Source organism: Egretta garzetta, unplaced genomic scaffold (assembly GCF_000687185.1).
Source record: "Egretta garzetta isolate BGI_Z169 unplaced genomic scaffold, ASM68718v1 scaffold420, whole genome shotgun sequence".
Taxonomy (NCBI): Eukaryota; Metazoa; Chordata; class Aves; order Pelecaniformes; family Ardeidae; genus Egretta; species Egretta garzetta.
Genome location: NW_009258386.1, coordinates 797593 through 816127, shown reverse-complemented (window position 1 = coordinate 816127; position 18535 = coordinate 797593). Strand labels below are relative to the sequence as shown.

At 38.5% G+C, this 18535-nt stretch overlaps 1 protein-coding gene across 1 annotated transcript in view; it reads right to left on the bottom strand.

The window, feature by feature from the left end:
• ADAMTS20 (ADAM metallopeptidase with thrombospondin type 1 motif 20) overlaps positions 1-18535 on the bottom strand; it is a 102283-nt gene that overhangs the window by 82421 nt on the left and 1327 nt on the right. Inside the window, exons 2-4 of the mRNA XM_035897727.1 lie at positions 18279-18528; positions 5100-5262; positions 552-808 (exon numbers count right to left, since the gene is read on the bottom strand). Coding sequence (XP_035753620.1) covers positions 552-808; positions 5100-5262; positions 18279-18528 — 670 coding nt within the window. The remainder of the gene's footprint in view (positions 1-551; positions 809-5099; positions 5263-18278; positions 18529-18535) is intronic.

Sequence of the window (18535 nt, the reverse complement as noted above, 5' to 3'; positions counted from 1 at the left end):
CTTTTCCTAAAAAAAAAAAAAAACAAAAAAAAAAACCACACCAGTTCAACGATGTCATGGTAAATCTTTTGATTTTACAGAGCTCAGTGCACTAGATCCTGAATCAACACGAGAAATGAATTTTGGTTCAAGAGAGAATTCACTGCATATCACACATCACTCAGCTAAATGATGCCAACTCAAAGTCTGACCCATATGAATTTGAAATTACTTGAAAAGCTAGGATTATTATAACCAAGCATTTTTTCCACAATGCCTTTTAACCTCTGTCTGCTGTAATTAATCCATATGTTTAACTCACTGAAGCTTAAGAATTCTTCTAATGCAACAGCAAATCAGGAAATAGGTCACAGCATTTCACCTACACACCTTACTGCATTAAACTGAAAAGATATCTAATCTGAAGTTTTGGCCCTACCTTTTTTATATTTATGGAATCTCGTTCTTTTAATACAGAATTCAGTCAAACCAGAAGACACGGAAGTTGCAGAAGAGAAAACAGAACAGAAATAACTGAAATTATTAATAGTTATGAACTCAAGCTTACTTACTATTGACATCAGCGTTAGTATGTAGTGCTGCAAGTTCTGCCCATGGTGACGAACCATTTTGGTGTCAGCTGTAACCATCACTTCTACATATCTTGGATAGGAAAGAAAACGCTTTTTCCTGGAATGTGGATTGCCACGATCCTCTATAGATAGGTTATTTAAAGCATACTGTAAACTGAGAGACTTCTGTAAAACATTGCTCTCCTCATTTAATCTGCTGAAGGTTGGATGTAGTAAAGTGCTCTTTAACTCTTTTTCTGTGAAGTAAAAAAAGATTTAACATTGAATGCAGTTTCTAAATTTAAAAAGAGAAATAGTCAAAAGACTGCCCAAAACAGACAACGCAAACTTATATTTATGATCTTATTTCCAAGAGAACCAGTGCAAGAATTAAAAAAAGGCTGTAATAAGAACATCAAATTAGACATCTTGTTCATTATCATATAGTTCTATCATATATGGATTCACTGTTAAAAATTAGTTAAGAGGTAGCAGTATTATACAGTTCCTAGAATGCAGTATAATCCAAACAGGCTGGAAGGAGATAAGCACTACAGCTTAAGCAGTGCAACAAAGGAAGCAAGTTAATTAAACAAAATACTTTTTTTTCCCCCCACACACACAAACCTTTGACACCAACAGAACCAATAAAAACAAACCATAACAAAGACCAGGTCTGAGTCCTGAATTCAAGTCCCTATTAACTTTTTCATTTATGTAACACTATATTTATATAAATATGGAGTTTATTTCACAAGCAAGTATGCATCAAAAGCCTTCAGCAACTTCCTTTGAATATTAACAGCTTTGTTAATAATCATTATGTAGGATCAGGTTCTAAAGAAAATCTAGAACCTACCAAGACACCTCCAAACTAAGTACTGTAATACTGCCAATTATGCTGTATAGACCAGCCACCAGAGGCTTCTGATGCCCGATACATAAAATCCATGCATTGATCAGGGAGCTGCCTTATCAATAGCCCACAAAAATACTTAACCAAGAAGCATATCTGAATTCTCACGACTCTCCAGAACTTAAGCACCTAACCAGACACTTCAGCCCCCTCAGAACAAACCTCCACTGTCTTTCTGGAAGCTAGATTTCCTCTTTAGAAGTAGCTAATCCTTTTATTCTAATGACTTAGTGGCTGCAGCACTGACTCAAGAATTCACAGATCCCAACTCTGTCATCCTCAACTTTAGAGGATTTAAATCTATGCATTCCATATTTCAGGGAAGAGCTTTCATGTATAAACTTTAAGCTACTTTTGACATGTCAATAGTCTGTCCTCTTTAAAGTTAGGGCACCGTACAGCCACAAAACAACAGTTGAGGAACAACAGTAAGCACCTTAAAGTTTTCTGAATAATTGCTTAGAAGTCAGTTACAACTTATTGCTATAATAACTGCAAAAGTTATCAGCACTAATAATTAATGAGGGGAGAATTTGGGGACTGGCTTTGAAAAGGAACTTGTTCATGAGTACCTACATATATATTAGATGTGTTCAGACTGAGTCTGATGCACTGAAGAGAACTGGATGAAGCAATCTCATATGCACATTACTTTTACTAGCTCACAGAAGGTGTCTGAGATTTCAGAGTACTGGCAAAATGGGAAATAGCACCTACATTTAATTTGGGAGTTTAAAGACTACCTAAGTTTATGGAGCAGCCAAGATTAATTTGATTTGTTCTGCTACTGAATTTATTTTGTTTATAAACACTGGAAATCAACAAGCAGATGAGTAATAGCTACCACACTTATCAAAAACATATTATGGCAAACTCAGATGAGCTTCCCCATATTAAAGAAAAGGGATTTAGGTATAGAGGAAATGCAGCAGATGTCCTGTCCTGACTTGAGCAAGGCTTGTAGCAGGGTTTCCAATTAATTTTTCATCAGTAAATTAGTTTAGACAAAACCAGTACAGTGAGGAGAAAGATTAGTTAGACAATTTTAGAAGTAATTACCCAATTGCAAACTAAAAAGATGCACTGAAAGCTATGCCTCTCTGTATCCTCTGTCAAGGTTCTCTTACTAGAGAAAGAACAACTCTCATGATCATGAGTGTTGCTAGATATAATCTGTTCCTCCTTGAAGGGAGGATGTGAATAACCAGGCAAGACTAGCATTAAAGGAGAAAAATCTCTTCTTTAGAAGGACAGAAATACAACACAAGGTTTTTCTCCATGAACATTTCCGCAACTCCACTCCCCCCAAAATGACAGTAATCCCTCGCTTACAGTCTTTTCTAGTTGCTCCAATAAATGAAAAGGGGAAAATGGCCATATTCTTAAGGCTTGGAGCCTTTTTCATCACACTAGGTTGCTTACATTAATAGAATTCTCATATGCAACACAGGAAAGAAAAAGAAAAAAAAAACCAACCCACAAAAACTGGAAGACCTCTACTTTGGTTCAGTACATGTTATTCCTGATTTTTTTTTAATGATGAATAGCAACACTGGCTTGATTTTTGAAAAGTACTAACTCCTTATTCTACAATGACAATCAACAAATAGATAGCATCAGCTTCCTAAAATAGAACTGAAGAAAAGAAATACCTTTCACTACAATTTGTTGAATGCAAGATGATCATAATGGTTGTTTTCTGGCCTTAGTATCTTCAGAAAAGCAGAATTCTCAAATTGTTTCTGAATATAAAATATGCTTTAAGAATTTTCCAAAATTAAAACACTAGACACCCAAGCTGCACCATTACTTTTGCAATTTATATTTTCAAACTTCAACAGGTATTCCTTAAAAAAAATAAAGTCAAAATTTTATTATTTTCCTTTTCTTCAGATAGTCATATTTATGCACCCAGCCTTGCTTCCTGAAGTGCAAATACATTCACAATGCATAAATGCAGATTTCAATCTCATGAAAGGTGTAGAATTTTAATTAGACAGGATGTTTCTGAATGCCAAGCTGAACCAAATATAAACTGCTTTCTCCTATTGTGAATTTCTACCCATTTGTGTTTTCTTTGAAGCCAAATAAATGAAGCCCGTATGCTTCTATTAAGCCACTAGGCTTTAAAAAAAAAAGTTTCCAACACAGTGAAAAAATATTTTTAAAATGGCACTAGTATAATAGCAAAAGGTTAAGAAGTGCATTGTTCAAGCAGGATCCTCAAAGGCTTCTACATTATTATATCCCAAAGCAGATGGTATCTCAGTGTGTAGAATGAGTCTATGGACACATAGTATTTCAATAAATCCTTTCTAATTCTGTTCTTTTGCCTAGTTTTTATACTTTGATTGTAGCTGCAGGTGCCCTTCTCACATCATATTGTTTTCCCACTATGAAGATGCATGCATAACTATGAAAAACTACTGAGAGCTTTCTGCCCCACTAAAAAAACGTACAGTACAGTGCTTTTTACTGACTGCTTCATAGTATTAATAAAGCTTTATTGTCTTTTATAGTCACTTTCATAGAATCATAGAATCATTTAGGTTGGAAAAGACCTTTAAGATCATCAAGTCCAGCTGTTAACCTAACCCTGCCATCCCATCACTAAACCATGTCCCTAAGCACCTCGTCTACCCGTCTTTTAAATACCTCCAGGAATGGGGACTCAATCACATCCCTGGGCAGCCCATTCCAGAGCCTGACAACCCTTCCAGTGAAGAGATTTTTCCTAATGTCTAACCTAAACCTGCCCTGGCACAACTTCAAACCATTTCCCTTCGTCCTATCGCCCGTTACTAGGGAGAAGAGGCCGACCCCCACCTCACCACAGCCTCCTTTCAGGGAGTTGTAGAGGGTGATAAGGTCTCCCCTCAGCCTCCTCTTCTCCAGGCTGAACCACACCAGTTCCCTCAGCTGCTCCTCATCAGACTTGTGCTCCAGACCCCTCACCAGCTTTGTTGCTCTCCTCTGGACATGCTCCAGCAACGCAATGTCTCTCTTGTAGTGAGGGGCCCATATTTCACTGCATATGTTCTCACTCAAGTTATTTTGCTTAATCATTAAGCTAGATACTGTGAAGCTATGAAAGTACAACCATTCACTTGTCACATATCCCAACAGTACATTTGTTAATTACTCCATCTTTGTTTATATTAAATAAAACTAAGTATTTTGAATATGTAACATGAATAAATTATTAAAATACTCATAAGGACAAAAAACTGCATTAATGGGCAATATGAGATACTTCCATTATTAAAGACAGATGTCCTGTATTATCTGTCAGACTTGCAGTAAATTCATTAACTTTTGTGATTATAAGCAACAACTCCTGTGGATCTACTCTTTAAATGTTTACATGTGGGACAACCTAGTAAACCTACAGCGAAGTTCTTGCAATATCTGATCTTTTTTTTGTTCACATGCACATTTTGTCCTACATTTGAATTAGCCACTGGCAGAAAAAAAGAAATGGCTGCCAAGCCTACATGAAAGAATGTGTAGGTTCTAATGGAACAATCTAGAGAGAAGTATTATTTACAAAAATTAAAACTTGGTGGTTTGTTTTTCTTTTTAAACACCTTACATTAGAAAAAGTCACATTGAAATTTAAAGTATGACTGTACCTGAAACTTCACAAGGTTTATGGGATTTGTGATACTTTTTTTTAAGTTCTTCATGTCTGTATATAAGATGTGGTTTGTTATGCTCATCTTCATGTTCACCTCCATCCGCTTTCATTAGAGGCTCTAAAAAATATTCACCATCATGTGCCTTAAAGGTGCCCATCTGAAAGTAAGAGAAGCAATTGATTTATTTTCCACTAAAAATACCGATATAGAAATAATTTTGATTGAAATAATAACTATTTAAGATAGTACTTTGAAAGTAACAGAAGTAAATTTGCACATGAGACAGAGGAAATGTCAGTAGAAGCTGGAGATGGAACCTTGAAGGTAAGCAAAGAAAAGCTCACTTTCAGAGACTTGTCCCACCAGAGTAACTCATAACAGGCTACCTTGCATATTAACAATGTATCATAAGTATCTCACTATATATAGTATATATACACTGTATCATAGTATCATCACTATAGAGTTAATGTCATAAAGGAGATCACAAAAGTAAAGAGAATCTAGGTGTAACCAAGCAGGACCATATGGGAACTGTGCAAAGGGGAGCAGATGCCGTCAAGAAATTCGGGATTTGAGAGTTGTCCAAATTCTGGACTGATTTGTTGCCTTCTGTCCTTTACATTATATATTTTTTCTTCTAAAATTGTATTTTTCCCAGAGATTAGAAACAGTGTTATCCTGATAGTCTTTTTTAAAGACTTTGAAATGAATTCCAGGAATTCGAAGTCAACAGTTTCAATAATGAGTTTTTCCTCCTTCATTTCCACACACACGCACCCCCCAGCAGACACACAGGGTTAACTATACAATGGGAACCAAAGGAATTGATCACTAACACGAGCACTAGCACACATACAAAGAAACAGAACAAAAATTAAGCTCCTTTCCCCCACACTCCCATCCCATAAGCCATCCAGTTATGAAATCCTAAAACAGAATCTCTTCTTTCTCTCTGCGCTTCTAACCAAATTCATAGATTCCTACTGTTTAAGTACCTTATTTCAGGAGACTATGAGGAAGAAAAGTCATGTAAGAATTTCACCAAGTTATTTTCAGATTTTTCAGTAACTTCCTCACTTCAGCCAGTTAAGCACCCAGAGTGTGCAGGTGCACTGCATCCTGTTAGCTGTTTTGCCATAGTAGTGAGGCATGTTGACAATAAGAGAACAGTGATAATCTACATAATATGGTCTAAGAGATTAAGTGTTCATGCCAACCTTGAAACGCAGGGTTACAGAGAGAGTGGCAGAGCAAGATACATGAGAATAGAAGTGAGAATAGGTGGTGGGGTTTTTTTTCCAAGCAACCTACAAATAGTCTTAAAATCTGCTGCAGACTACCTTAGCATCCAGGACATTGTACAGGAACTATAATATCCCCTTGAATTTGGGATCCTTCTAGAAATTATCAGTTCTCTATGTTTAAAGTCTGTCAGGCTTCAAAGCTATGTGAGACTACCTGTAATCTTGCCTGATACACCTATCATCCAAAATTACAGCTACTGTAAACCCACTGGGGCTGGATCTTCCATGCCCCCTTTGCTGCAGAATGAAAAGAGAGACGGTTAAATAATATTTTCCTTTCAAGACTGTTTAAATCTAACTCACGGAAACACGTTCCCCCCCTCAGTTTCATTTAAATTCTTTGCAAGTAGTCTTCATGCTGGATCCTTTGTATGTTCAGTTCAGCTTTCTCAAATCCAGTGTTTCCAGAGCATGTGATTTGCAGGGGACAGCAGATGGAGCATACTGAGAACACTACGTGGCTCCCTGGGAAGGGCCTCATGAAAACAGATATGCCACAGCTTGTCGCTTAGTCCTAAGTAGGTACAACCTTCTGGGCAAAATGACAGACAAGAAGAGCTTGTCACTCACGGCCAAAGCAGCAAGAACTGATGCTAAGATTCATGTTGAAGTTTTTTTTTATATAAATTACTAAAGTCCCAGTTACCAAAACATGATAAATTTGACCCCAAACTATTTGTGAACACTAACATGCTAATTAATTCGTTTCTCCTGACATACTATAAATGCTATTACTAGATAAGAGCCATTTAAAAGTCGTTTAGGTTTAAGCAAAAACTTTACTGGTACTGTTTTATTCCACTCAGATATTTTACTTCCTTCCTACTCCTTCTAATAGCTAGGGCAGGTATTCTGTATTTGTTTCTCCAGTGACTTTTCCAGCTAACAGGCTTTCAGATTTTAAAAATAAACAGTTTCAGCTACAACAAACATACCAATTATGGGAATAATAGCACAGAACTAATAAGGAAAGAGTTTGTGCTACATTTCAAACCAAACTCATCTTCCAGAATATCAGACTTCCAGTGGAAAGATGAACTGCAAGAACAAGGCTATATTTTTCTACCATTTCACACTCAAAAAAATCACCAAGACAGATGTTCCTGAGTGAGTTTTATCACTTTGAAAATTCCACTCAGACTCCTGACCCCATACACAGACAACCAAGTGCTACCAGAGGAAAAATCCTATCTAGGAATTCAAAACCATATTTATGAACCGTTATCCTATCCAGTAGATTGGGAGGAGTCAACATGAGGCATCATGACTGATCGAAGTCAGCCTGGGATTGCTGATACTCCAAGAGGTATTCCTGCCTTGCTCCTCCTCTAGATGTGCACTCCCACACTTCTTTGTTTAAGCACTAGCAGTGGAAATCATGAACACGGTATACCAACTCCTCTGTGCAGTTAAAAATCTATGCCCCATACCAAAGAAAGCTATTTTAAAGATATTTTTTCAACTGAAATAGCAAGGGTTGCCTGGAACGGGGAACTATTTTTCCTGGCAAAAAAGTAACTTCACAGCAGCAAGAGCTTACTGTAAAACCAGACCATCAAGCAACTCAGAATGGTGCTCCAAAGCCTGTACATCAAGCTGAGCCGAATAATGAATACACAATATAAAATGCCTGGCAACATCTGTGGCTCAACTTTCATTACTCTAAGTACCTCAATCAGAACTGACACATGTGTCTTAACTGAAATCCAGAATCCTGTGTTGAAGAAAGGCACACTGAAGTCATCTAGGGAAGGGGAGGAAAAAAAAAAAAAAAAAGGCAAAAAAAAAAAAGCAGGCAATTCTCCCTCTTTTAAAAGATACTCAGAAGTAGCAGTAACTACGCTCACCTTCACAATAAATGATTAGAGAAATTGCCTAGAGAGCAGAAGAAAGAAATTTCCTTCATTACACCCCAGAAAATACAAAATACACCTAAAACCTATAGGCCAAAAAGTTAGGACAGGCAGCTGGCAGTAGGAAAGAATCTTATGTTTGATGACCTCAGAATTATTCTTAGCTTATTTTAAATCAAAATATTAATACAAGAAGGCACAATAGTGTTCTTAAGACTGGAGATTCTACCTTTCCAGATACCTGCACTAACTATTTTAGAAAAATGGAGCTAGTCTTCCTCTCACTTACTCACTCTCTGTCCCACTGATTCTTGCACAGTATCCCAGGATCCACTGTTTGTTTAAATATGGAAAAAATAGCTGATCAAAAATCTGTAATGCAACAAGCTTTCATTCTTTCCTCAATGAATTCTCTCCTCTTTAATAACATATAGATAAACAAGTAATTACCACCGCTGACTAGTTCAGAAGACCTCCCATCAGCAGTCTACAATAAATTTTTTGCACATCCCCTAAGTTGACAAGAACTCATTACACCGTATGTGAGAAAGAGCAAAGAGATGTAGACACTGTTCTGTCTTTAAGAAGGGTATATGATATTTGTCATTTAAAACCCAGGCAGACACTGAGCTTGAAGCCGCCGTTTCTAATCCTTTAAATTCTCTATGAAGACTAAAGTTGGATTTTCATTAGCTACACATGGTTACCTCCTCATTTTCCTACCACACAGGTCTGCAACAACTCAGTCACCAGCTACACTGTCTGTTCTACAGTCCTTCGTTCACAGAAGTGACACTTAATCTGGTGGCAGATTCTGCTGATACAAATGGAGCTATTACCGTGAGTTTGGTGCCCAGGGAAGAGGGCTGTGAGATCCAAATCAAAAATACTTTTGGTAAAACCAAATAAACCAAAGTCACTTAGATGTACAGAGGCAGGTTGCTGAAACAGGAGCCCAAGCATTTGCAGGAAATGAAATCAGAAATGAACTGGATTTACTTATCATCTACAGATGCCCCTCAAATCATATAACAAGAAATCTGCCTGAAACATTCTATTTCTATTCTCAGATAAAGAGGTAAAAGTACATTTAAAAGATCTCTTCAGTAGAAGTGGAGTAAAAAATTGAAAACAGTTCCTTGCACATCATAAAGAAGTGGTCCAAAGAGGGAATGCTACCCAGGACTATGGATAAGCATAGATTGGAGGAAATTTATAAGTAAACCCACATGAGAAAGATAATTTATTTCTTCAATTTAAAATACTCCGGATGAGTTAGACACTTTGTATTAAATCAAGATTCAATGGATCAACACAGCTACTCACTATATATGGTATGTCTTAGTGGTTTAAAGGGGCTTAAAACTGTATAGTCTTAATCGATGTATTTGCTCTGTTCCAAGAGCAGTAGAAATAAATACTGCAGAATTTATGGTTAAAGTATGTACCCTGCCCATATACAAATTACATCCTTGTGTATAATGGCAACTTTGTAAAACACATGGAAAACATAAGGGATATATAGCAAGTTTCAGAAACGTGGAATTAATCTTAGTATGTCCAACAGCAAAATTGGAAAGGTTTCAGAAAAATGCTAAGAGAACAACTGAAGTTCTGGAAAACATGACTCTAAACTGGCAGACTCCCTCCCAGGTAAGCTCCACTCCTGTACTAAGTGTTTTTCATGCCCTCATGATATGGCTTCTTAACTCAACCTCAAAAACCTGCACGAAGTTTACAGCAAGAGTACTTTCATGGTCAAAGTAAGTTACAAAATCCCTTCCTTTTATATTATTCTCTTCCCGCCCTCCCCTTTGTGTTAATTCAAAGCTCTTCTGAATCATGTGAGAAGCCCTTCATCCTTTTCTTCCTGCTCCACTGTTACAATGTTTTCTAATGAAAGACTAAGCATAGCTTAATTAGTTCACTGAAGAAAAGAGTATTAGAGGTTATCTGATCATGGTACACTGCCAACATCTAGAAAAAATATTTCTACTAGAAGATACTTCAGCTAGAAACACAACAAGAGGTAGCGGTTGCAAGCTAATGTATTAATTAAACCTGCAGTTAATATAATAGAAATAAGAAAATAGTAATAAAATAATAAATAATACACCAGTTAAGCAACAGGGAAGAAATATCTAGCAATTAATAAGTGTTTTCCAGTGGGACACTTTAGAAGTGATTGAAAGCAACATTCTATTTGAAGTACCTGGAGAGAGAGAGAGAGAGAATAAAAAGCTAAAAGCTTATTATAGGGGGAAAAAAATCTTTCATAAGTTTAACCATGATCTAACTACATCTCCTTACAAATTCTGTGATGTTACAATTTCATGAGCAGATAGTAATTGCACCTTCAGCACACTTAATCACACCTCGAATAGAACTAATAAGGCATCCACCTGTGCTCAGTCTGCAAAGGCACCTAATCACTGGCTAAATACAATTACATAATTCCAGATGGAAATTTAAATTCCTTGTAAACTCCTAAAGGGATCTTACCTATTTGTACATTTAGATCACACCTGATCTAACCATGCTGATAACCATAGCACTTGAATCCAGTGTCCTTACTGCCAAATTACTTTCACTCAGGAACACCAAGAAAAGTATTAACATTTTGCATAATACATAGGAGAAAAATATTCTTGCATGAAGTGTAAATCCTGGCTCTAGGTACCCTGAACATCACTTTTTAAGGCTATTCTAGGCAAGAAAGTCTGACTGAAGCCTGGTAAAAGTGGTATTCCAGGAGTTTCTATATACAATTTTTAACTAGCTGAATAGCAGACAACTTGAGAGAATGTTACAATAACAATCTCAATGACAGCTGTAAAGAGCAGGGATCATAGCAATTAAGAAGATTCATTGCAGTGAAAGAAGAGACAGGGGCAATTTATTTGTACCTTTATATACAATTCACAGTGAACAAGATAGAGAAGTCAATTAAAAATAACGCTAAAAGCTTTAGTCACCAATAAATATATGGAGATTTCATTATGGAAAAGCAGCTATTCTTTAATACCCAGTGAAACAAAATGTATATATACATTAAGTGTTTTTTTGGTTTGGTTGGGTTTTTTTGGAGGGTGGGGACCTTTGATTTTGGGGCTTTAGGGGTTTTGTTTTTAACACATAACCATTGAGCTACATATTCCCATAGAACACTGACCTAGGAGATCCATACACTTAACATTAGAGAAAACTCCATCATATAATCTTGTCTGTCTCAGTAACTGTCAAGCAAACGTACATTTGCAACTTACCTCTGTTTAAAGAGAACTTCCTAGCTTTGATGTTTTTAAGTATATGCAGAACCACCTTTTTCTCTCACTGGGAGATGAATAGCTCCAAAAAGTCATTTCACTCTCATATGCACCATCAGGCAGTTATCACTGAAGTACACACAAGGTATGACTAGATTTTCACTTGTTTTAGTCAACCACACAGTAAGTTGCCTTGAGTACATTTGTCAATACATGCATACCCAGAAGGTATGACCTGTTCTCACAGCATCTGACTTTACTACCATAATCTTACCATTTTCTACAGGAGGGTACATCTAAAACAGAACAGCAACTGAGACTACTCCAGACACAAAGCCTATCTATTCCCCAAGAGTAGAAGTTTCCCGAGATCCATGACTGCTAACTGTTGACTGGGGCTGGAAGCATTCACTTAAGACAAAAAAAAAAAAAAGCCATTTTACACAGTTTCAGTAATTTAGCTCACCTAGTGACAGCAAAGGGCTATATGCTGTGTCCTCTTCCCCTCCCCGACACCCCTATCTATCACTTCTGTTCATGCACAGTACCTTCTGCATAATTCCTGAAAGTTTAATGACTATGTGCATATTTATATACATGGAAGCAAATCAAACCTGCGGTGGCTGCCCACAGCTTCCCAGCAAATTCACCTGTGTCACAAACCCAAAATGATGAAAAAGAGGTTGTGGATCTCCTATAAAGACAGCAGTTAAGAACAGGCTGCAGCCATCAGAACAATTTATCTGGCAAATAGAATGCACTCAAGCAGCCACCAGGGAAGAAGGCCACCAGACACAGCACATGGGTAAAAGGCAGCCCAGCAACGGCTGAGCAACCTTGACATAAAATATTAAAGAGACTGGGACATGCCTATGTAAAGGACAATTCATGCAGAATTGCTAGTGAAAAGGTAGATACGTACTCAGATCCTACTGCTTCTGATAGACATTTTCTGTGACAGAACTTCAGGTGCACATTCTGCAACCCCATGTGTTTTCTCAGTTTACAATTGCAATCGCCACATCTAGTTACTGATCTGTGCTGGTCTATGTGTAAAGGCACAGCATCCGTGGAAGTATTTTCAGGAAAAGCAAAGATGTAAAGAGCCTGAGGAAAATGCGCTGGGGATGTTTCAGGCTTTTTGTAACAGCTGCAGGGGGGAACTAAGCTGTCCTACTATTTTATAACGAATTGTGTTATGAATAGAGATTTTGCCAAGGCAGGCAGGCAGAAATTGACTCTGGGATACAGGATCACACTCAAGTAAATGCAAGTGTTATGGTCCACTCTCACACATATGTGAAAGACATTTATTTTCCACAAAGCTAAAAAGAAGTTAGGTAGCAATAGTAGAAGACACGTGCCATTCATCCTGTGACCAGCAGAGCAAGACTGGGAAGATGTCAGGCAACTGTAGTCATTAAAATACACTGTTGCAGAAAAATGCTAGATCAAGTGTCATAGAAGCAGAAATATTTAAAAATGGTCCTGCTTGTGAGACTGCATATTAGGGAAAAGCTAGTAGAAAACCAAACCAAAGTAAATGAGATAAAACTTGTAAGTGGAATGAAGTCAACAGCAAAAGAATAAATAGAGAAGAAAGCAGGAAAAAAAAAAATCAAATTAAAAATTCAAATGAAGCAATCAAGTACAAAAATCTTTATCTACATCTTTTCAATGTAGAGAAGGTTGAGTTTGGTCTACTTCCTGATCCTTTTTTGTTCTCTTTAGCTATAAAAAGAACAGCCAAAAAGAACATTTTATCTTTTACTTGCAAAGTCAATCCTCGTATTTGAAACCATTTTGTACTGGTGAAAGATAGAACAAATGCACAGGGTGATAACAGAAGCACTGAAATTTTTGACAGTTGTATTGCAGAAATTCAGAGCTAGAGACTCACCTTGTGTACCTATAGACAAGTGAAATCAGAACTATTAAGTGGAAGTCATCACACCAGCCAGTCAGCAGCAATAAGACTTAGTTTGTCCAAGCAAAGATTGTCTTGAGTTGACATTTTAGTATGATTTTTTTCATAGCTCATGATGAAATCTCTACATTGAGATAGAAATCCAAGTATGTGGCTTACAGATGCTCATAGGTTCATAAATGTGACCTGAATGCTGAAAACTAATCTGTCTTTCAGATTTAGAACGTAACTTTTTTGAAGTGACAGCCCATAAGTTAAAGCATTAAGTTCTGTCAAGGTAAGCAGATCTTCTAGTTACAAGTGTTAAACTACACTGGTTTTCCAAAGAAAGCTTTAACTCATTGAAGTTATTAGTATTAAGCAGCACAAAACTGGGGAGCAAATACCTGGAGTCTGTTACCTGCACAAGAAACTAGATGCTGGCTATGCTAGCACTAGCTTCTAGCAAGCTGTTTGTTGTCAGGTTTTGGTTGAGGTTTTTTGTTTGTTTTGTTGTTTTGTTGTTTTGTTTTTTTTTTTTTTAAACAAGCGATTAGAGATTATTTTTCATTAAAATAAATTCCAGGACTGTCTACTTTTCCTGAAAAAGGAACCACCGCATTCATCCACAGTATCAGGCAGAATTGTTTTCAAAGTTTCTCAGAAAGGTGATCCACTGACCCGTATTAGTAAAAAATAAACACAACCTCTTGCACTGAGGAAATTCTGAAGATCCACACTTAGTTTTGTATTTCTGCCATTTGCCACACAAAAGTAAGCTTGATGTGCAGTAAAGGAGTGTTACTGAGGGGCTTCCTTGAGCTTCTGACAAAGGAATTTGTCACACAGACCTTGTTAGACTCCAGAAGCTACACTAGAAGAAAGCAGTCCTGCCTTCCTAGACTGAAGAATGCTGATGGCTAGCAAATCCATGCAAGAGATTCACGTGTACCTTCCCACTCCTAACTTTTGTCAGTTAGTGAGCATGTGAAACTGCTCTATGCACAAGAGACTGTACACTGAGGTGCCTTTCCTCCTTCCTTACCTTTCCCTCTCTCACAGTAGAATCACATAAAACACCTTAGGCATTCTCCCAGCTCACAAAAACTGATTTTAACTATCCTCAGCATCAGTCAACACATTCCTGACCTCCACAAAAGAATACCAGGCTTCTCAAAGGACTAAAACTGGTTTTATAGCATTCATTCAAAATTAAAACAAAGATAAAGCTCCTTTCTTCAGACAGGGGTCTGCTAGGAACTGAAGGCTCGTTCTACTTATAATGATAGCTCCCTCATTTTAAATTACCTTGTTCACTATTGGTATTTGCTCATATGTGTCAATAATCTTGTAAGCCATATGTTCTTGAAAGTTAAATGATTTTTAATTTTTTTCACCTCTTTGATTTTGCTGTCTGGATAATGTTCGAGACTTCTCTTTAGTCTACATGCATTCAGGGATGTCCCCAGCAATGCTTGTTTCCCATGTTTCTAGGAAGCTATATTTGACTAATGCAGTAAAAGTAAAAAAAAAAAAAATATACAGAACTTCAGAAAATTAGGTGAAGTGTGAAATTTTAAGTTGCTCTAAAGAGGCAAGAAATATGCCTGCATGCGATCAGATGTTCAACTAGGCACCCAGGCCATCACTCCAAATGACCTTCTGCCTTTGACAGCATCCCAAACTTCCCTAATTACACACTCCTTCCCTGCAATTACTACAGACTCCCCGCTGACCTTCTAACCTCCCTTTGCCATTTGCATCCCTGAACCCAGGGCATGCTCTGAAATGTAACACAACAAAACCGCATACAGGGTGTCAGGAGCCATTAAGCAATGCTCCATGGGTACTCTGGGCTGCACAAGCTCTTGGCACACTCAGAAAAAGACTTAACTGAGGGTGAAAAGGGAAAGCAGAGCTTGAGGGGGAGAACACACTCAACTTGGGAATGCAAAAAAGAAAAGAAGGGACTTGGGAAGCAGGAGTGAAGCTGTGAATGAAGGCAGTGCAGAGCTTGGGGATAGATGCCTACAGGATAAAGTGAACTCAAGTACCTGGTTTAACTTGATCACTCAGGCACATCTACAGAGTAATTTTTAGAATTCCATTATTAATTTTTCATGTCCTTTTTTCCTCCCTAGCTTTCACAGCATTGGTCTACAGCAGCTGCTGTAGTTCAGCTCAAGTTCAGCATTGAAGAAAATGGATCCTACAAAGAAAAGGGATTTGACTTAAAAAAAAATATAATACAGGGCTACCGAATCACTAGTCTAGTTTCCACTGTCTCACTCACAATAAATGGTATCTTACCTCAGAAGCAGTCCCACTTAAATCTTTGCATGCATTCATGAAGCACAGTACTGTTCAATGAAAGAGCAATAACTGACTAGCTTATTTTTGCAGGTACATTTGTTAAACGCACAAAGCTATGACATTAAAAAAATAGAGACAGAAATATCTTTTCACTATCTTCCGAAGGTAGCCCCACCCGGGAGCAGAGAATGCATTCAGGGAGGACAAGATCTCACAGGAGAACTCCACCTTGCCTCTATCTCCCTCCTTTCACATTTCATTCTTCTCCCAACTCCAAAAAAGTTGTCTCCCCTGGCAGTCACACGAAAAGAGTAACATTTACTTTGAATCCATGAGGATGAGGAAGAACATCAGGCTGAAGGCTCAGAGTCAGGCTGGAAGATACTCTGTGCAAATACAGGCTACAGCTGGTGATGACTGTCTCTTCGTTCCCACACAATCCCTCCCTGGGGAACTACAGGCATGTCCCACAAAAAGCACACCAGCACCCACACAAGGCTCTGCTTCCTCTTCTGAAAACCTCACCAGCTTCATTAGTGAGGGGAAAGCAGCCACAACGCTGGGTATGCTACATACCCTCCACGAGGCTGTGTCTGCCCGGGCAGACGGTGAAGTGAGCAGTGAGAGAAGGTCCTGAGAGCAGCAAGACAGCAAGGCCTTCGCTGGTGGCTCAGACAAGGCACTCTGTCAGCCAGGCAATGACTGAGGACATGAAGTCCAGCTGGAAGCTGCAGTGAAAAGAGTTCACAAGGCTCATCTAGAAGAGGCAAAGGCTCAGTTTAAAGGCACTCAAGGATTTCTGAGTGGAAGCATACATTGATGCAAACTGTAATGCATGAGCCAAGTCGTGAGAGAGAAACAAGAGAAGTGAGACATTCAAATTATTACAGAGGAAGGGGTCTTGTGCTGAAGAGTTCAAAAACTGCTAAGTAATAGGTAGTTGAGACAACTTTTAAATGCAGTAAGTACACGTTTTCCAGAAAAATTATTTTCAGCGTACATGGTCCCTTCAAGTAATGAAAAACGATGGTTTGCAGGGACAGAACTAAAACAGGCAACAAAATTTACAAAAAGAGAAGGTTTTAAAACTCCTTGTGTTTATTCTGTATAGAGTATGACACTATTCCTAATGCCATGGTATGCGAGCATCTACTAGAACATGAAATAACACAGGAAAAAAAAAAAAAAGATAATTGTGATTCCTCCTCTTTCCTACTCCCTTCTGTGAGTTAGGAGTGCAACATATCGGAGGGGTGGTATAGGTTTGAATTGCGCTTTGTATAGTGCAGACAAGAACCAGTGACAGCTGTTTGTAAAGCAAGATGCACAGGCAAAACAGAATCACTGTTTTCGAATGCTTGCTTCTCCAGTAATTTCCAAGGACTAGCCCAAGCCTACAGGCCTCAGCCCAGAGACAAGGTGACATATATCCAAGAATAAGCACTAGGCAACAGATGTGTCTCTCTCAAGTACCAATTATTTCTGATCCTCTTTTCTATCATGTGTATCACCTTCTTTTAATACGCATGACACCCTCCCGCACTCATCCAGCCAACTCCATTCTGTTTTCTACAGGCTACCAGAAAGAAACTAGAATACGAAGCTGGATTTTTTTTTTTTTTTTTCAGTTCCCAAAAGTAGAAGTCTTGCACCTTTACTTTCCTGAGTGACTGCAAAAAAACCATGGAACAACCTCAACTTAAATTCACAGTAATATGTACAACTTCATATTTTTACAGTGTGCATGTCACACATACTTGTCCTCAGCAATTCAATAAAAATAGTGATGTGGTAAAGCACTAGGTACCAATCCTCTTGTTTCTGCACACAAAACAGTACTACTGTTTTGACAGTTGTGTGATACTATTTCTTCATTATCACTTTGGAGGACATAAAAAATGCTATCAAGGGATAAGTAAAGAATGTATACCAATTGAGTTTTGATTCGCTTGCTCAATTCAGTTCTTAAGAAGCATTTCATAGACACACTCCCACAGAAGTTAGCAGGCAGCTTCCCATTCACGTTTAACATAAACGTGATTAGAGCACGTTGCTGCACACCCGTCAGAACATGACACACCTCTACAGCATTGCTGAAAGCAGAGGAACAAAAGTCTCAAGACCAGTTCTTCTCTCCTCATCTGAAGTACCATTTTTCCTCACTCATAACCACAGTATCTATAAAGCTACAAACACATAACTGATGCCAACTAACGGCATCGTTTCATCAAAACAATAGCTCACTGTGTTCCTGAGGCATGTTTTTTCCTCTGTTGTAATCCTCTTGGTGTCAGGAGTTACATCAACCAAGTCAGCAACAGATCCTCTGAAAGCAGCATTTGTATATCCCGCCAAAAAGGCATCATCATGACTGCAAACTGCCGATGCCAAGACATTTCATGACCGACTACTTGGAAGGATGCCCGAGCACTTCTAGCTCAGCTCTGCGGCAACGGCATCCCACTACGTTTCTTTCAGGGAGGAGAAGAGCATGAATGGAGACAGGAGGCAGTAACCAGCATGCTTACCAAGCCACCGCAGATGCTGAAGACAGCCCTGTGAGCCTCCTGCGCGTTGACATGCCCACGGTAGAAACAGTGGCGCAGGTCGGGGGAGAGCTGCTTCTGCGGGGCCCCTACGTGCACCACCCTGTACTGAGCGGCAACGAAGCCCGCATCAGCGCTCAGGTTGAGCTGGAAGACCTGCCCGTACGCACTGAGCTGGTAATGCGTTCGGAAAGCAGCGGGCTCCAGGGGGGCCTCCAAGCTCCTTTTCCTCCTGCTGA